This window comes from Megalobrama amblycephala, linkage group LG2, assembly GCF_018812025.1.
Source record: "Megalobrama amblycephala isolate DHTTF-2021 linkage group LG2, ASM1881202v1, whole genome shotgun sequence".
Classification (NCBI taxonomy): Eukaryota; Metazoa; Chordata; class Actinopteri; order Cypriniformes; family Xenocyprididae; genus Megalobrama; species Megalobrama amblycephala.
The window spans coordinates 33455950-33474023 of NC_063045.1; the positions used below are offsets into that span (position 1 = coordinate 33455950).

The window sequence follows — 18074 nt, forward strand, 5'->3', positions numbered from 1 at the left end:
GGACAGAGAATTCAAGTGGTGGCTACCATTGCTAGGATTTAAATGTAGTTTTGATTTAATGATGAACTTAAAAATACCTTCCGCCAAAGTTTATTCCCAATATACACAACATTCAGTTTAATTTCAATTTGATGGAAAAGTACTTGTTAACATAAGGCAGATTTCCGTTACAGTGGAGGGAAAGTGCACATTCTGATTGTAATGAAATATATGCATTAAAAATATGTTTCTAAACAAGAAATATCACTTAGGACCTTGTTTGATGAGGCCCCAGAATATGCTGTATTCATTAAATATTAAAACCAGCTGCAGTAACATGTCATCATACTATGACAGTAAATTCTATGCAAGCTTTTACATTTCAACATTCAAATATACAAGATAAATGTAACACATTCTTCCGAACCATTCAAGGTGAATGGAAGAGCTAAATAAGCCTACGATATGATTGTAATTACAACAATGTGATATCTTTTGGTGGACTGTGTTTTGGTAACAAACATTCAGTGAGATGTTCCTTTAAATGCAAATAAAGGTACTGCTAATTATGACAAATTCTTGTCACTAAAGGTAATAAAGTCAGGCCTGTAACATGCTCTAAGAATTGATCTAATCTGTCTGAACAAAAATCCTGTGTTGGTTCACTGGGTCCATGGCATGTGGTCATCTGCTTTAGTTTTGCCCTGATTTAGGGTGTGCTGTGATTTTAGTTCATTTTTACATTTCCCAGGTGGTGGTTTGCAGATTGATGTCATGTGTAAAAGCCTGGCATGTTTTTTGTAGCACTCTTATTTTGTAGAGCAGGGACTTCAAGTGCTGGTGTGCCACTGGATGAGACACTGGATAGTTGTTGGGTTTTAATAGAGGAATCATGACATTCAGGTGGCAGAGGGATGGAGATGATTGGAGCAGGGTTGTGCTGCTTGGTCGCTGAGCTTGGGTGTGAAGTTTTGCCACAACTTGCACCATGCTCCAGAACATTTACTGAAACTGCTCTGGGCTTTCTGGCTGGAAAGTCATCCTGATCTGGAAGGAAAAAAATATATATACAGAGGTGAAAAACAGAAAGAAAGGGGCACAATGGATTGTGGGAGTCTTGAGAGAGTTTTTCCAAATCTGAATAACAGATTTCCCACACTTTTTGAACAGTGAATTTGGTGACTTCTCCATGAACTTTCTATGCATTTAAGATTACTGGATAAGAACTTTTTTCTTTCAGATTTATTCACTATATTCAAAGTCCCTTTAAGACAAGTCATTTCACTCGGCGGCCATCTTTGAAACGCCTCTCGGGCATCCTGGGCATCATGCAGCTCCAAAGCTGTTTGCCAAGCTTTCGATTAAATTTCATATTTGAAATCACCAATGAAATCTGACAACAACCGTCTCATAATTTCTTTTCCCAAACACTCGAATCATGACAAAAAAAACCTGCATTTTATGCTGGCTCAAGCTAATGCGCATGCGCAGACCTAAATGTGCCTCATTTTGTACCGCGCGTCTGACTGTTTCTATAGAATCCGGTGCTTCTAACGGCCACTGCAGTGACGCGATGACTTTACCAGTCGGCGATTGGCTCTTATTTAGAAGGCAGGACTTATTCCTCGTTACACTTTCTCCCATTCAAAACAATACGAGTGACACGTCTTGTGTTATTCTATAGTCTTTGCTATATTTCAGATGATTTTTGTACCACTTCGACTAATTCATCAAAAAGACCCAAATCAAGTTTAAGTTTACACAAGCATAATACCTAGCCAATTAAATATAAATATATATATATATATATATATATATATATATATATATATATATATATATATATATATATATATAAAAAAAAAAAAAATACTTTTCCAGGCACAAAAAAAATACTGAGTACTGAGATATTTTCAGGTTTCCATGACTGTGTAAACCCTGGAATAATCTATAATCAGAAGTGAACTGATTCATTTTCAAAACACTTTGCATTAAATAAACTGTATATGAGGCATTTGCAAATGCAAAGCAAAGTTCTACTAGTTTTGTGTAGTTATTTTTTTTTAATGGTGCATCTATATATGCAACATACCTGATGCACTCTTCTCTGGTGAGCACGTCTTCTTGGCAAGGGATTGGGTGAATGGACAGGGCAAAACTTTTGCTGGAGTATAAGTGTTCAAAGGAGCCTTCTTTGTGGGCACAGCTGAGGGTTAAAACAAATAAAAAAAACAGGTTAGAACAAATGTACAGTAAACGTGATAGTGGCAGTCAGTGCATGTTGTTTTGACAGTACCTGGCGAGGATGCCGATATTTCCAGTACTGAATCATGGGATATGGCTATGGAAGCGAGGAAGTCATCCACTTGTTTGAGAGACAGGGAATTATGGAGGGTCTCCAAGGGACAGATTGAAGGAACCATGGAATACAACTCAAAACCTTCAATGAAATATACAACATCAGAATCTGAAAAAATGGCTAGAAAACATCTTCAGGTAAAATTATCATATAGCATGAACTATAACTTAAGATCTTGGAGAGATGGCAGAGATATGGCGTTCCATTTCCTCTGAAAATGACAAGCAACAACACCATCAAACATGAGTTTGAGGTGGGCAAGATGGAGGCAGATGGGTCACACAAAGAACAGCTCACAATACCTTCAATCTACCAAAAAACATCACTTGGCCAAGATGGTTTTATGAAGCGGAAATGATAATCGACCTACCTTTTACAAATATTTTTATTTCTCAAATGAAACTAGTGGAACAACATGATTATGATTTGATTTATTCAAGTCATGCAATTTGGCACAATATGCCAGAATATAATCTTCAGGTGTCTTTTAATAAAAGCATTAAGCCACAAGAGGTCAAGCATTACAGTCATTATACCACAGATAAGCGGTGTTATTAATCATGGTAAAATCACTGTAACACAGTCTCTCATGGTTTATATTGCTTTTATCCAACACCAGCAACAGTTATAGAATATAAAAGACACCAATGTTCAATAAATAAATAGTTACATTTATCAAAATTAAAATATCAGAATAACCAATTCTTCTGTCAAGTTATATAATTCATTAGACCGTTTACGGTTGCCAAGCAACATAACAGTCGGGCACATTCATATAGAATGTGCGTCACAAGTGTGCTGTGGCTTCAAATGGGACTCATTCCATTAGAATTTAAAGATGGAACTGAACACCCAGATCGATTTACTGTTTAAAAAAAAATTATCAATACCAATTAACAATAAAAGAAGAGCCATCTTAAGAAGAGAATGAGTGAAGAAGCCAATCACACATTAGTATAAGGAAACAATTATTAGGCAATGTTCAATTGATTAGGTTTGGGGATTTACCTAGAATAGGACTAAAAATGCAAGATGAAATTGTCTCGTCAATTATTTAAAAAAATTAAAAATACAAAAGGAGCATATGCAATATGTTACTTTTCCTTCTGCGAATGCAAAGAATAAACCAAAAACTTATTTTCTTGTGGGTACATAAAGAAAGATAAGAATAGAATTATGAGGGTTTTTTCTGTTTCATCATTATAGGACAGATCTAAGTGAGACAAAAAAGGAGGGTCAAAAACTAAGGTCTACAGACTAGATCTGAGTACTTGCTACACAAGATTGGGAACCAGAGCCAAAATAAAACAACAAACACTAATTAGACAGGATAGAATGTGTATATTAAGTATGATTAACACTTACCACTGAACATACTGGAAAACACTGACCCATTTAGAAAAGCAGATTAAAAGAAAAAAACAAACAATAAAAATGATATGCTAAAAATGGGCAATTTTCTAAACTTCCAAAAACATAATTTTGGATGTTATCAATTTATAAAACACTGCAATGCATTAAAATGCTTTACATTTTAGCTATTCATTGATATATATTTTTTTTATTCATGTGACTCTGTTAGATGTTAATGTTTTATTGATGCTATAAAATTTGGAATTGGAAAAAAACACAGAAAACATGAAAATGTTAGCTAAGCTAAAATATGTAGATACATTTAAACAGGTTAAAATAAAGTGTTATATTAAATAAATATTCTTCAAATAGGCCAAAGAGCAGCAAATTCTGTTCACCTGAAAACTGTCAACATATTTCATCAGTTTCTAAGAACTAGTTCATTCAACCACAAATAAACAACCACAAATAATTTAAAATTAGTAACAACAAAATATTTCAAATTCCATTTTTAACCTTATTGTACTTTCGTGTAGATGATGGAACAAAAAAGATTTTTGAAATCCATGTAATGAGATCACCGTGCAGAGGAGACTAAATTGTTGATCAAATATATACAGTCCCCTCCAAAAGTATTGGAACAGTGAGGACTATTCCTTTATTTTTTCTGTAGACTGAAAACATTTGGGTTTGACATCAAACAATTTATATGAGACAAAAGATCAACATTTCAGCTTTTATTTCCAGGTATTTACATCTGGATCTGATACACAACTTAGAAGATATAACCTTTTGTTTGAACCCACCTATTTCTCATGTGACCAAAAGTATTGGAACATGTGACTGACAGGTGTGTTTTGTTGCCCTGGTGTGTCCTATTACATTGATTATTCAAACAATAAATAGCACTAAATGTCTGCACTCAGTTTCAGATTTGGGTTTTGCCTGTGCAGACTGCATTTATAGTTAGACGTGTAACCAACATGAAAACCAGAGAGCTGTCTATGGGTGAAAAAACAAGCAATTGTGAAGCTGAGAGAAGATGGAAAATCAATCAGAGCCATTGCACAAACATTGATCATAGCAAGTACAACCATTTGGAATGTCCTGAAGAAGAAAGAAACCACTGGTGTACTAAGTAACAGACCTCGAATGGGTAGACCAAGAAAAACATCAGCTGTTGACGACAGAAACATTGTGAGAGCTGTAAAGAAAGACCCTAAAACAACTGTTAGTGACATCAGCAACAACCTCAAGAGGGCAGGAGTGAAGGTATCACAGTCTACTGTCTGCAGAAGACTTCATGAACAAAAGTACAGAGGCTACACCAGAAGATGCAAACCTCTCATTAGCAAGAAGAATAAGAAGGCCAGGCTGGAATTTGCCAAAAACTATAGAGACAAGCCTCAAACATTCTGGGGCAAAGTTTTATGGACTGATGAGACAAAGATTAACCTCTACCAAAGTGATGGAAAGGCTAAAGTTTGGAGAAAAAAAGGATCTGCTCATGACCCCAAACATACAAGCTCATCTGTGAAACACGGTGGAGGTAATGTCATGGCTTGGGCTTGCATGGCTTCTTCTGGGACGGGCTCATTGATCTTCATTGATGATGTTACACATGATGGCAGCAGCAAAATGAACTCTGAAGTGTACAGAAACATTTTGTCTGCCAATTTACAGAAAAATGCAACCAAACTGATTGGGAGATCCTTCATCATGCAGCAAGATAATGACCCAAAACACAGTGCCAAAGCAACAAAGGAGTTCATCAGGGGCAAAAAGTGGAAGGTTTTAGACTGGCCAAGTCAATCTCCAGACTTAAACCCTATAGAGCATGCATTTTACCTGCTAAAAAAGAGACTGAAGGGAGTAACCCCCCAAAACAAACAACAACTGAAAGAGGCTGCAGTGGAAGCCTGGAAAAGCATTACAAAAGAAGAATGCAAAAGTTTGGTGATGTCAATGGGTCATAGGCTTGATGCAGTTATTGCAAGCAAAGGATTTTCAACTAAATATTAAGTCTTATTCACTTTAATCTATTTTAAGTTAATCTGTTCCAATACTTTTGGTCACATGAGAAATGGGTGGGTTCAAACAAAAGGTTATATCTTCTAAGTTGTGTATCAGATCCAGATGTAAATACCTGGAAATAAAAGCTGAAATGTTGATCTTTTGTCTCATTTAAATTGTTTGATGTCAAACCCAAATGTTTTCAGTCTACAGAAAAAATAAAGGAATAGTCCTCACTGTTCCAATACTTTTGGAGGGGACTGTACATGATGTCTGGTGTGTTGAATGAGTATTTTTAGTCCTCTAAAATGAACAGCTGTCACATTCCCTATGCCCCATTCTAGGGTTGATGGAGGAACTCTATATCCAGAAGAACAAATAATAAATCAAAAACTGAATGTGAGGGGAAAACGTGACTAGGAATTAACAAAAGCAAACATACCATTGGTTGGGTGTCGCGCAAATGAGATAGAAAATCTTTTTACAGCAGAACCACGTGTAGCCTCTGAGAAAGAGAAAAACAGGTACCTGAAATGTATAACAGCTAAAAGAAAGAGGGTTAAAGAAAGACTAAAGAAGGCAAGAGTCATGCAGGAAAGACGCAGAAGAAAAGCATAGGGATGCTTGTGTTTAGTGTTTGGACAGCCATAGGGATAGGGATTAAAAAAACACGTTCCACATTTCAAAATTAAACCTTCGGGTCCCTTCTGTTTAAGCAAGCACCCCGTATTAACCCTAGAATGCATACTGGGGGTTAAATCGACACGACAGAACAGTAGTTTTCAATTCTAGCCCCAGGGACCCACAGCACTGAACATTTTTTGTATCTCACACCCAATTCAGATAATCAACTAGCCAGAAGATAGATCCATCACTTGACTGTATCAGATAAGTGAGACATTCAAAAATGTGATATGCTGTTCTAAGAGACGCACCACTTTTTTGGATTTTTTTTTTTTTTTTATCACTACCCCCAGCCTTTGTAAAGGGTCTCAAAATTACACATAGACTTTTCATATGGAATTTTGACTCACTATAGTATTTTTTGGTCAGAAATTTATCTTTGATTGGATCTTGGACTAACAAAAATAAACACACAGTGGCATCAGATAAGGCTGCTAGCACAGCTCTTACAAGGCAACATTACAATCCCAGTACCAGGACTTCTCATTTGTCCAAAGCTTGTTTCTTATGAACTAACTCCATTTCACAGATCTTGACTCTCAATGATCACCACAGTCATTTACTGGCTATGCAGTGAATCTCTACACAACTTCTTACTCTAAACGGACACAAGACTACAACATATCCACTGCGCACTTATTCAGATTTGCAGTTCAGCAATAGTTACACACATTTACCTGTTCTTCACCTTAGTTTCAGAAAAACAACAGTCTATCTTTCCATAAGACAACTTATCTGCAAGCATCAGTGAAATAATCTGCATATGTTGCTAGTAAATTAAAATCTCATAATTATAAGAGTAATTATATTGAACTGAATTTGGTTATGGTATACAATGTGAACAACTGAACATTGCTGAAACATTTAAACTGGTGTATAATCAAATTCTTCAATGATTTAATTACACTGAATGATAAAAACCAGGATGCCATCTCTTTGTACGGGTCATTTTGCCTCCTTTATGCATTCATGTAGGCGTTTTGGGTCATGCATTCTAGGGTTAATTCTATTATTGACGCTATACTTTCTTTACTGATGCTCAACAGCACTCCTGGCTTCATGAACACATCTACAAAGGTCTTGCTTCACAACACAAATTAGCCATGGAATCCTGGATTTCCACAAAATTATCAAAACAAACAACAGGACATAAAAACACATCCTACCCTAAAACATTTGTTGAGTTATATATCTCCTCAAATAATAGCTACGAATTCAGAAGTCACTTGCTGCATTATAACAGATGGCCTTAAAAACTTCAGTTGGACAGTTATATTATTCCAGCACAGACACTACAACTAGAATGGACACGTTAACAGAACCATTAACAGAAACTAGCCTCTTGGATATCAGCACATCCACGAAGATGACTTTCTTGTGCTTGTTTGTTCAATATTTCTTTAGAAGTCAACAAAATATCTGTTCATAAATGTGTGTTCAAAACCACATTATTGCCTTACTCCAACTCACTATATGGTAAGTATGCAAAAATTATTTTAATTCAGAGCTGTGGGGTTCAGTTTGCTCTAGCTTCCAAGATTTGTCCTAGGATGTTTTTTTAGTCATGTCTGTATACAAAGAAAAAAGGTTTGGCAACAGGTGTGTGTGCAGGATAAAGAGAAATACCAAAAACCTAGAATACAGTGTACTTTAAAGGGGTCATGACATGAGTCTTTGTACCATTAAAACATCCTGCAAGTTTCATAGCTTAAAACATCCTCCTCATAAACATAGCATTTATTTAATCAAGCTCCAAAGATGGCTAGTTTGGATATTGCAGGATCTGTGACATCACACGGGCAAATACATTTGAATAGATTGCCTCCAGAGCAAGACATCAACAAAGAGTTTTACATCATCGCACCATAGGCCCCGCCCCCTTGCGTCCAGTAGGTTAATAGCTGACATTTGCCTACACTGGATTTGAGAGTTGCGTCAAAAGCAAATAGAAGCCATTATAATCACTGAAACTGTCTACACTGGATACAGTATACAGATGCACGTTCAGTTTCTGATAATACTCCACGTACTTGAGGATAAATAGAAGAGTGAACGGATTTTTAAACCGCTCATTTGCATCTCTGTACAGACTATGGAAGGATCCCAGCATCAGAAACAAGTGGATGGTTTACTTTAATGACGTCGGAGGATTATGTTTGTTCGGAGCATTTTGTTTGCAAGAGTTTGCAAAGAAACTTTGACAGATAAAGCAGTCAGCTGTATCGTATCTGACAGCTGCTGTATCATAAACCGTAAGTAAATGATTTCATAATCGACTGTAAATTACGGTTTTATATTGATAATGTTTTCAAAACACTTACTTAAAAACAGGTTATTTCAGACAGAGAATCAGAATGAAAATAATCATTTTACCACATATATTTATTTTGTGTGTGTGCGCGCATTCCATGTCATGACCCCTTTTAAGGATAAAAAAAAAAAGAAATTGGCCACTTTAGTTTCTGCTGCAGATCTTTAGTTTCATCCAATATATTTTTTATTGATATAAAAATACAAAAATAAAGAAAATATATTCTAATCTTTATCAACAACATGAAGTGTATTAAACATCAGAACTGCAAGGGTTTTGTGAGTTTAATGAAAAGCTATTAAGTAATTAAATTATAATTTAAACTTAAAATAAATAATTTTACAATAAAAACAATAAATATAAAACACTTGCTAAAAAAAGATAAAAAATAATTGTTTACCTGCATGTCATGTGACCATTAAGCAACATCAGAGAACTGTGAACTTATTATTATTATTATTATTATTGACCTAATTTAAATATTGACCTTATAATTATTTTAACTTAATTATTTTTAAATGATCAGGGGGCATTTCGAGTAAATGATAATAATAATAATTGTGTTCGTTAGATATGCAATGTTGCAATGTTAAGAAAACACTTCTTAAAAGTGAAATGATTTCTGTAAATACAGTGATCAAATGCTGTGTGGGTATCAGTTTTCAGTGACAGTCACATGACTAGTGGCTGGTCTGCGTGTGCAATTCCACAAACCTGGAAGAGCTTATGAATGCTTATAAGCAGTAGGCTTTATTAGAAAGGAAAATATTAAAAGATAAAAAAAAAAGTTGTAGCAAGAATCAATGAATATTGTGAGATTAACATGAAATCATATAATAAATAAAGTAACTGTAGTCCGATTAGGAGTATTTTAAAATTAATTAAATATTAAATTAAATAACTAATTACAAGTACTTCATATTTTAAATCTGATTACGGAATCTAGATTACATGTAATCAGTTACTACCCAGCACTGACAGTCTTACAGAGGTAATGATTTACATTAAGGTAAATGAATAAATAAATAACATTATTTTACTAACAGCGCATAAGATTCTGATGAGACGGACTCTTAAGATGAATTCAACATATGGCTTGTGTTACACAGGACAAGACATAGGCTACACATAGAATTAACCCAAAAAAAAAAAAGAAAGAAAAAAGTTTTTTTTACAGGTATTATAGATAACTAATTTATTAAACCTGTTTTTTTCATGAAACATACACTATGTACAGATCATAGCATACATTTCTTACAAAAGCAGGATTGTAGGATCCCAATTTTTTTTTTTTTTTTTCAAAAAAGATTTGCATCATAAATAAATTGGGGCAGATGGGCATGAGTACCACAACAAAGCAACAAAAGGACGACTTATTCCAATGCAACCAGTTGAGAACAACCCGAGCTCTGGTAGTTTCCCACTGAAAACACAGATAAGACTCCAGGATTCCTTAAAAGTAGGGACGGGGATTCACCATTAGAAGGTGTGTGTGCGTGTTTGCACATACCATCTAAGAAGCCAGAGGAGGTCAGCTTTTTACGGTGTGCGTGAGCGTAATCTTGTAGGTTAGGTGCACTGGAGGAGCCGCCCAGCACCATGGTGCTAAACAAGCCAGCACAATGAGACCCTGATGGGAGTTAGAGAAGATACATACAGCAATCGGGTGTTCCAAGAGACACACCTCGCAATGCATGCAGCATGCAAATCTAGAAGATTCTTGCCACAGAATGAGTAGTGCAGCCTCACTGAAAGCATCCCATAATGACAGTAATGTCTTTTGTCATTGTAACCAAGTAAGGTAAACCAATCACCAGAGGACCTCACTTTCAGGAGAAAAAATCTTATGACCAAAAAGACATAAGCTTTAAGGTCACATGAAGTGACATATCAAGCAATTACTGACAAAATTAAATGTGTAATACACTTACACCATCTTTACTACAATTGCTGTAACTATTACAGTATTATTACCCACTGTAGACCACTATGATAATCATTAATATTTTCCACCACTCCAATACAGAGGCTGGATTCACAAAAAACTTCTTAAAAAAGTTAAGAAATTTCTAAGAAGTTTGTAAGAAATGTAATTCTAGAAGTTATCAAACATTTCCAGACTTGTTATAACTTGGTGTTATCTGATTGTATGGTGTTTTTTTCCAGAAGATTCAATCAACTCTTTTTTCTTTTTTTTTTCTTTTTTGCAGGCCAAAAAGGTCCATTGTCAGTTGTCATTAGTGTAGCAATGTGTGAAGCACTGCTCCCACAGAAATCACTTTCAATTTAAGCAGTTTTCTGCTGGTCAGTTCAGCAAATTTGAACCAGATGTGAAATCTGCGGAGTAAATCTTTCACCCTCTTTCACCTATTCAAGTCGTTTCATAGAGCCGTTACTGAAAAAAGTCAAGTCACCAATTATTGTTTACATTATCGAACCATAGTGTCACTTTAGAGTTTACACTGTACATCCCTAATGATTGTAATATGTATAACACTCACGGGCCACTTTATTAGGTACACCTTGCAAGACTGGGTTGAACCCACTTTTGCCTTCAGAACTGCCTTAATTCTTTGTGGCATAGAATCAGACAAAGTGCTGGAAACATTCCTCAGAGATCTGGGGTCTCATTTATAAAGCGTGAAACTGGCGTACACACGTTTCCAGCCCCGTTTTGTGCGTACGCCAGTTCCCACGCAAAGGTTGTGATCTATAAAAAGAAACTTGACGGGAGAATGTGCGCACCTTTAAGCAAACTTTGAGCTGTGCGTACGCACATTCTGAAGACAAAAGTGATATGAATTGAGATAGTAGATTGATCCAGTGATACGCTGTTTTAATGACAGTGAGGAATGCTGGGAGCACAATAATTCCTCTTTAAACTACAACGCAGATGTTATGACAAAATATTTTTTTCGAGAATGACGATCAGTGATGCACACTTAACTTAGATATTATGGAAGACAATGCTGGATTCGGTGGTCGAACGGTCCGTTGTCCAGTTTGAATAGGTCCAATAATATCTTACTGTACCACAGCTGCAGGAGGTGTTGATGTCGTGTGAAGGATCTTCAAACAATTACCATTTGAAGGATATAATTTGAGGAAAACTGTAAGATTTGCACGTTTCCTTTTTAAAATACTTCAGTGAAGCACCGAGAAAGACAATTGTATTTACACTGCAATAAATAGGTAGGCCTATCTGTTTCCACTAAAAATAGCCTATAAACTTCCTAAAAGATATGTTCACCTTATCAGCAAAACTGCATAAATTTGATTTGAATTGTTTTATACTATTAAAATACTATTTGGCCAGTGGAAATGAATAAATCAACTGTATATTAAAACCTTTATCTTAAGTATTTAATACAATTTTGTTTTAATGGATATTTTGATATATTTATTCTAAAACATAAAAGGATATTGGATGATTTTTTATCAATGTAGTGTATGGCACAAATGGCATTTATAGTCTGTATCTCATATTTTCCAATGTCTTGTACCTTTGACGGTGTTAACTATGGTGTCACGTGGATGGGAATATGCATGGAAATGATATGCAGATGAGGTTATGCATAGTAAAACTAGGCGTCATAATCTCCATATATGGTGATTTCGGGGAGGAGACAGGGTGGAGATGCACGTACGCACAATCTTCCGCTGACTGGGATTTATAAAGGGATTTGTGCGCAGGTTCTGGCAGAATTCAGCTTTTGCGCATACGTACATTTTTAGTAGGGATCCTACGCAGTTTTATAAATGAGACCCCTGGTCATTACTGACATGATAGCATCACACAGTTGATGCAGATTTGTCGGCTGCACATCCATGGAGCGAATCTCCGGTTCCCACACATTCCAAAGGTGCTCTATTGGATTGGTGACTGTGGAGGCCATTTGAGTATAGTGAACTCATTAGCCACTTTTCCACTGCCAGGCCAAACCGCTCTCATTGCTTAACCATTCCATACCGTGTCAATCCGGCTCAGCCGATACAGATATGGTTTCATTTTCTACTGTGGGGCTGATAATGGCCGATCTTTCTAATGTCATACAAATGTGTCAGTCGTTGCCTTGGTAATACAGACGATAAGAGTTGTAGATAGCTACCGTGTTATGGAGGATGATCAGATATTTCTTTCAATTTTATTATTAACAAGTTAAATTCACTCAAATACTGTGCGTTGCCAGATATAGAGAAACTGGCAGCCAGGCAACAGACAAGTGACCAATCAGAAGTGGCGACGTCACTACATGCATTCTAGCCGACCGTGCCAAGAACGGATTGTAATTGTGCCGTGCAGAACCAATCTCAAGTGTAAATATGACCGGAACTGCTCCTTACCATTCTTAGAAATGTTCAGCCTGACGGTAGAAAAGCGGCTATTGTCATGTTCAAGAAACCAGTTTGAAATAATATGAGCTTTTTGACGTCACGTTATCCTGCTGGAAGTAGCAATCGAAAGATGTGGTTATTAAGGGATGGACATGGTCAGCAACAATACTCAGGCAGTCTGTGGCATTTAAATGCTCAATTGGTACTAAGGGGCCCAAAGTGTTCGAAGAAAATATCCCTCACACCATCACAGCACCAGCCTGAACCACTGATACAAGGCAGGATGGATCCATGCTTTCATGCTGTTTACAGCAATAAATGTGACCCTACCATTTGAATGTCACAGCAGAAATTGAGACTCATCAGACCAGGCAATGTTTTTCCAATCTTCCATTGTCCAATTTCGGTGAGCCTGTGTGAATTGTAGCCACAGTTTCCTGTTCTTAGCTGACAGGAGTGGCACCCGCTGTGGCCTTCTGCTGCTGTAGCCCATCTGCTTCAAGGTTGGAAGTGTTGTGCATTCAGAGATGCTCTTCTGCAGACCTCGGTTATAACGAGTACTTATTAGAGTTACTGTTGGCTTTCCATCAGCTTGAACCAGTCTGGCCATTCTCCTCTGACCTCTGGCATCAACAAGGCATTTTCACCCACAGAACTGCCGCTCACTGGATATTTTCTCTTTTTCAGACCATTCTCTGTAAACCCTAGAGATGATTGTGTGTGAAAATTCCAGTAGATCAGCAGTTTCTGAAATACTCAAACCAGCCCATCTGGCACCAACAACAACCATGCCACATTCAATGTTACTTAAATCACCTTTCTTCCCCATTCTGATGCTCAGTTTGAACTTCAGAAGATCATCCTACCTTGTGATTGGCTGACAACATATTTACATTAATGAGCAGTTTAATAGATGTACCTAATAAAGTGGCCGGTGAGTGTATGTAGCTAGTCTAATGTAATGTTTAATATTTGAAACAACCCAAAAGATTCATTAAACATCTTACCTTTGAAATTAAGAAAAGTTGGAGGTCATCCTGCCTTTAAATGGTTGCTTACAATGATTTTTACAAACACTCTTTTCATGAATTAAAATTTTGTCTGAGTAACAATCTTAAGAAAAAAAGACAAGAACATTCTTAAATGTTTTTGAGAATACAGAATTCTTAACTTAATGCTTTGTGAATGCGGCCCCAGGAGTGTAAGCTCATAGTTACTTTTTAACAATTCATAGTTTTTTTGCATTATGGCAAATACATCTGTATTGATGGAACACAATTTGCTGTGACCAGAATGCATTTTGCTTTAGTTTGGTGGCACAAATTTTTAACAGCTGACCAAAAACTCTTCAGGAGTCAATCTTTATAGTTTTATAGTATAAATCTGTGCCACTTCATTGTCACTTCACAAATCATAATGCCATTAATGTCACATTGCAAAGTTTCAAACTAAATCACAAAAGCTCTTAATTGTTTGAAAAAAATCAGTTTCCACTAAATTTTTGAGGGCTGACACGAAAAAAACATTCTTTTTTGGTAACATGTCCATGAGTTACTTTTTTCCCCAAACCAACATCAAATTTAAGTTTAAAATATATATGAAAGAATAAAGCAAAGTGCACATTGTTAGTCCTGTAACTGGTCACCATTTTTAACACCTTTTGTCTTCACTATAGTTTTAAACTGTCCTGCAGTATGACCATTTTTTTAATTTTTTTTTTTTATTACGGTAATACAAAGTTAAATTAATCTCAATTATGGGCTCAAAATGCTGCATGTATAATATATATAAAAGTAAAGAAAAAAAATATACTGGGGGTACTTGCATAAACATATATGCTAAGTTAAGACTGTCTCTTAAGAACTAGTCTGACCAACTAGCAATTAGTTAAGCCGCGCACACACGATTGTAAGGCCGATTATGAATGTAAATTGATACTTATGACTGATCGCGCTCAAACGCGTCCAGTCAGAGCCAGTTGCGTTCAGTCTGCGATTACAGTCGGTGTTCAAATTCCTTGTGTGAGTATATAAATCGGCTCCAGTCGAAGGAAACAATCGGCAGTGTGTTCAGTTCAGTCTTAGAATGTTTCAGCTAATCGTTAGGTGTGTCCCCGGCTTTAGGGCTAATCAGTCTTACTTTATAGAATTCAAATTAGACCAATCTACGTTTTTATGTAACTGACTGACTGAAGTTATGACCAGTCTTGAAGAAAAAAATTAGATGACTAACTTGTAAGACTATTCTAAGCAGTTTATGCAACTGGCCACTGGTTAAAACTGTTTTAAATCACTCTTCGAAGAAAAGGTTCAATATAGAAGGGTTCTGTCAGACACTTGTTTTAATTAATTTTTCAATTTAATTAAATTTTATGAATTAAACCGCTCATTAACACATCACATCACAAGAAAAAAATTGAAATCACCATCAAACATTAAAGTACTATGCAATCGTTTAAGATTTTCTCCTTAAGAATTTTAAAGAATGCCAAAAAATATATATAACCTTTTTTGGCATTCTTTAAAATTAAATCAAGAACTCTAGGGTTCTATATAGAACCTATTCTTCTAAGAGTGAAGAGTATAGAATGTCACACTGCAGGACATCCAAAACTATTTCATGTCACCTACCCATCTACAATTAATTACTAAAGAGCTATAATTACACAGTAAGACAAAAGTGTATGCTTCCACATAAACCATGGAGGTTTGTGTATAAACGGCCTACAAACACACAAAGGACATTACAAGCATATATGAGAGTCAGCACTGTATTAGTCAGCTGTGTGGCAAAAATCTTAGAATACTTAGTGTGTTTCAGAGTAAAGCTCACTGACAGTATTACACATTCACTTCCAATTCAGACCCAAATTAATTGGTCGTTAAGTTTAAAGAATCAAGAGAGAGCAGCCACAATAACATCACACACAACAGAGATTAGAAATGGAACGGCAAAACATTATATTGGGACATAGAAAACCAGGACAGTATGTCAGAGTTCCTCCATAATGAACATCCAACAACATTCAGGATATTACAAGATATGTCTGCTGACTTTATAATATTAAGATGTGTGCTACGAGATCCGCGAGTGCTCATCTTACCGATTCCAGTGGTGAGCTTGTGATCGGCGTGCAGTCTGCCCGGTCTGCTGTGGCTGTTGTTCTCTGACAGAACCTGAATAGGCACAAGCAGAAAACAATAACTGCTCAACAAAAACTCAACCTTCATCCTTCTTTGTTCATAAAGGCAATTTCCAGATAGACAGATGTTAATAAGCAGCACTGTATATGTGAGTTCACAGGTCTATACATGAAGAAAAAGAAAAAACCCAGCATGAAAAAAAAGAAATGGATCATGCGTTAAGCATAGCAACACAGACTCCATTCCATATCAGAAACAGGAAATGAGATCAGGAATGCAGAAGGTATGAGGACAAACATGGCAACAGTTTATAGAGTATAACTGAACAATCCACAATTTCAAACAAATATGCATTTGCATCCATGTAAAACCCAACAGAGCAGGGAACAAAACGGTCACAGCCCAGTTATTTTTCTCTGTTAAAAATTTCTGTTTCATGCAAAACCAAAGGAAACTTCAAAATTAAGAATCTGCTTTGAGGTAAAAGGAGGTTATCCTGGGCATAGGAAGAGGGTTATTGGACACTAAACAGCACAGAGTTCTCTATGCCTGAACAGGCTTTACATGAGGCCTAGATCAAGCCACAGATTCAGCCAAGTCCTCAACTAAAAGGATTTTCAATGGAGACAGTGGCCCCAAAAATACACTTAAGACACACAGAAAATCTATGTATTTATATCAAACCAATTTCAATTTACCTGAGAGACTTCGATTACATTATAACACATATTTGACATATTTCCAAGGAAAATTGAAAACTGCTTTGATATTTTTCTCATCTAACATAAAGGCATTCAGACATTTTTAAGTGTGACTGAAGTGTCCAAATTCTTTTTTTGGGGTCAATGTATTTAGTTGAAGACTTTGGCTAATCTGTGACACCATCTTCAAAACATTTTACTGTGTTAAGAACTTGACCGAGGTTCCCACTTTGTTACAATGTTGTGTAAAAATGACAGGAAAACTGACATAATGAAGCAATAATATCTTGTAAAACAAAGACACAAGCATAATTATAACATATGGGTTATAATTATTATTGTAAAACATAAAAAAAAAAAAAAAATTGTGATGTTCACTAAATGGTTAACCACCATAAACAAATATCATTGATTATGTTGATAGATACTTTTGCTAAGAGCTTCTCACTGAACTGTAAGAACAAGAAATGTCGATCTAACAGTGATCAATGAATATTAAAAGGTGCCAAAGCAGAGGCAAATTCTGTCCGAGGTGAGTGACAAGCAAAATCCACCTCATACATGTATGACATCAGTGACACATATCCCGTAGCAACCCAGAGGTCAACTTTTTATTGGACACTGAAATGGAGCAGGATGCAAAGGACAGCTAATAGCAGAGCAGATGAATGAAAAGAGCTGAGACTCTCTAGGCTAAACATGGATAAAGAGAGTAGATTGGTGCAGAGAGAAAAATAAAAAACACTGAAGGGTTGTAATGAGATTTTTAGTTTATGGTCTGAAGCAGCAGCAAAAGGCCAAAAGTAGCTTTTTCATAGACATATACAAATCGGTAACACTTTACAATAAAGTTCGATAGTTAACATGAACTAATAATGAGCTGCACTTATACAGCATGTATTAATCATTGTTAATTTCAACATTTAATAATACATTATTAAAATCTTTTTAACATTAGTTAATGCACTATGAACTAACATAAACAATGAACAACTGTATTTTCATTAACTAACGTTAACGAAGATTAGTAAATAGTAACAAATGTATTGCTCATGGTTAGTTCATGTTAGTTAAAACATTAACTAATGTTTAACTAATGAACCTTATTGTAATGAGTTACCAACAAATAAATATTTTTTCCTCTACATGGAATGACATTCAGGTTTGATTCAATTAGTATCCAAGTCACAATAAAT

At 35.8% G+C, this 18074-nt stretch overlaps 2 protein-coding genes across 18 annotated transcripts in view; both read right to left on the reverse strand.

Moving 5' to 3' along the window:
- LOC125255945 (histone-lysine N-methyltransferase 2D-like) overlaps nt 1-18074 on the reverse strand; it is a 526365-nt gene that overhangs the window by 463629 nt on the left and 44662 nt on the right. The gene's annotated exons all lie outside the window — the stretch shown is intronic.
- The window catches only part of ppip5k2 (diphosphoinositol pentakisphosphate kinase 2), a 49326-nt gene continuing 31345 nt past the window's right edge, over nt 94-18074 (reverse strand). For 7 of the 16 annotated variants that reach the window (XM_048171423.1, XM_048171416.1, XM_048171471.1 and 4 more), the window contains 7 exons: nt 16138-16210; nt 10210-10329; nt 6147-6209; nt 3704-3724; nt 2276-2419; nt 2072-2185; nt 94-1026 (listed from right to left, as the gene is read on the reverse strand). In XM_048171423.1, coding sequence (XP_048027380.1) covers nt 752-1026; nt 2072-2185; nt 2276-2419; nt 3704-3724; nt 6147-6209; nt 10210-10329; nt 16138-16210 — 810 coding nt within the window. In that variant the 3' untranslated portion in view covers nt 94-751. The remainder of the gene's footprint in view (nt 1027-2071; nt 2186-2275; nt 2420-3703; nt 3725-6146; nt 6210-10209; nt 10330-16137; nt 16211-18074) is intronic. The other 9 variants (XM_048171532.1, XM_048171432.1, XM_048171513.1 and 6 more) reach the window with 5 other exon arrangements.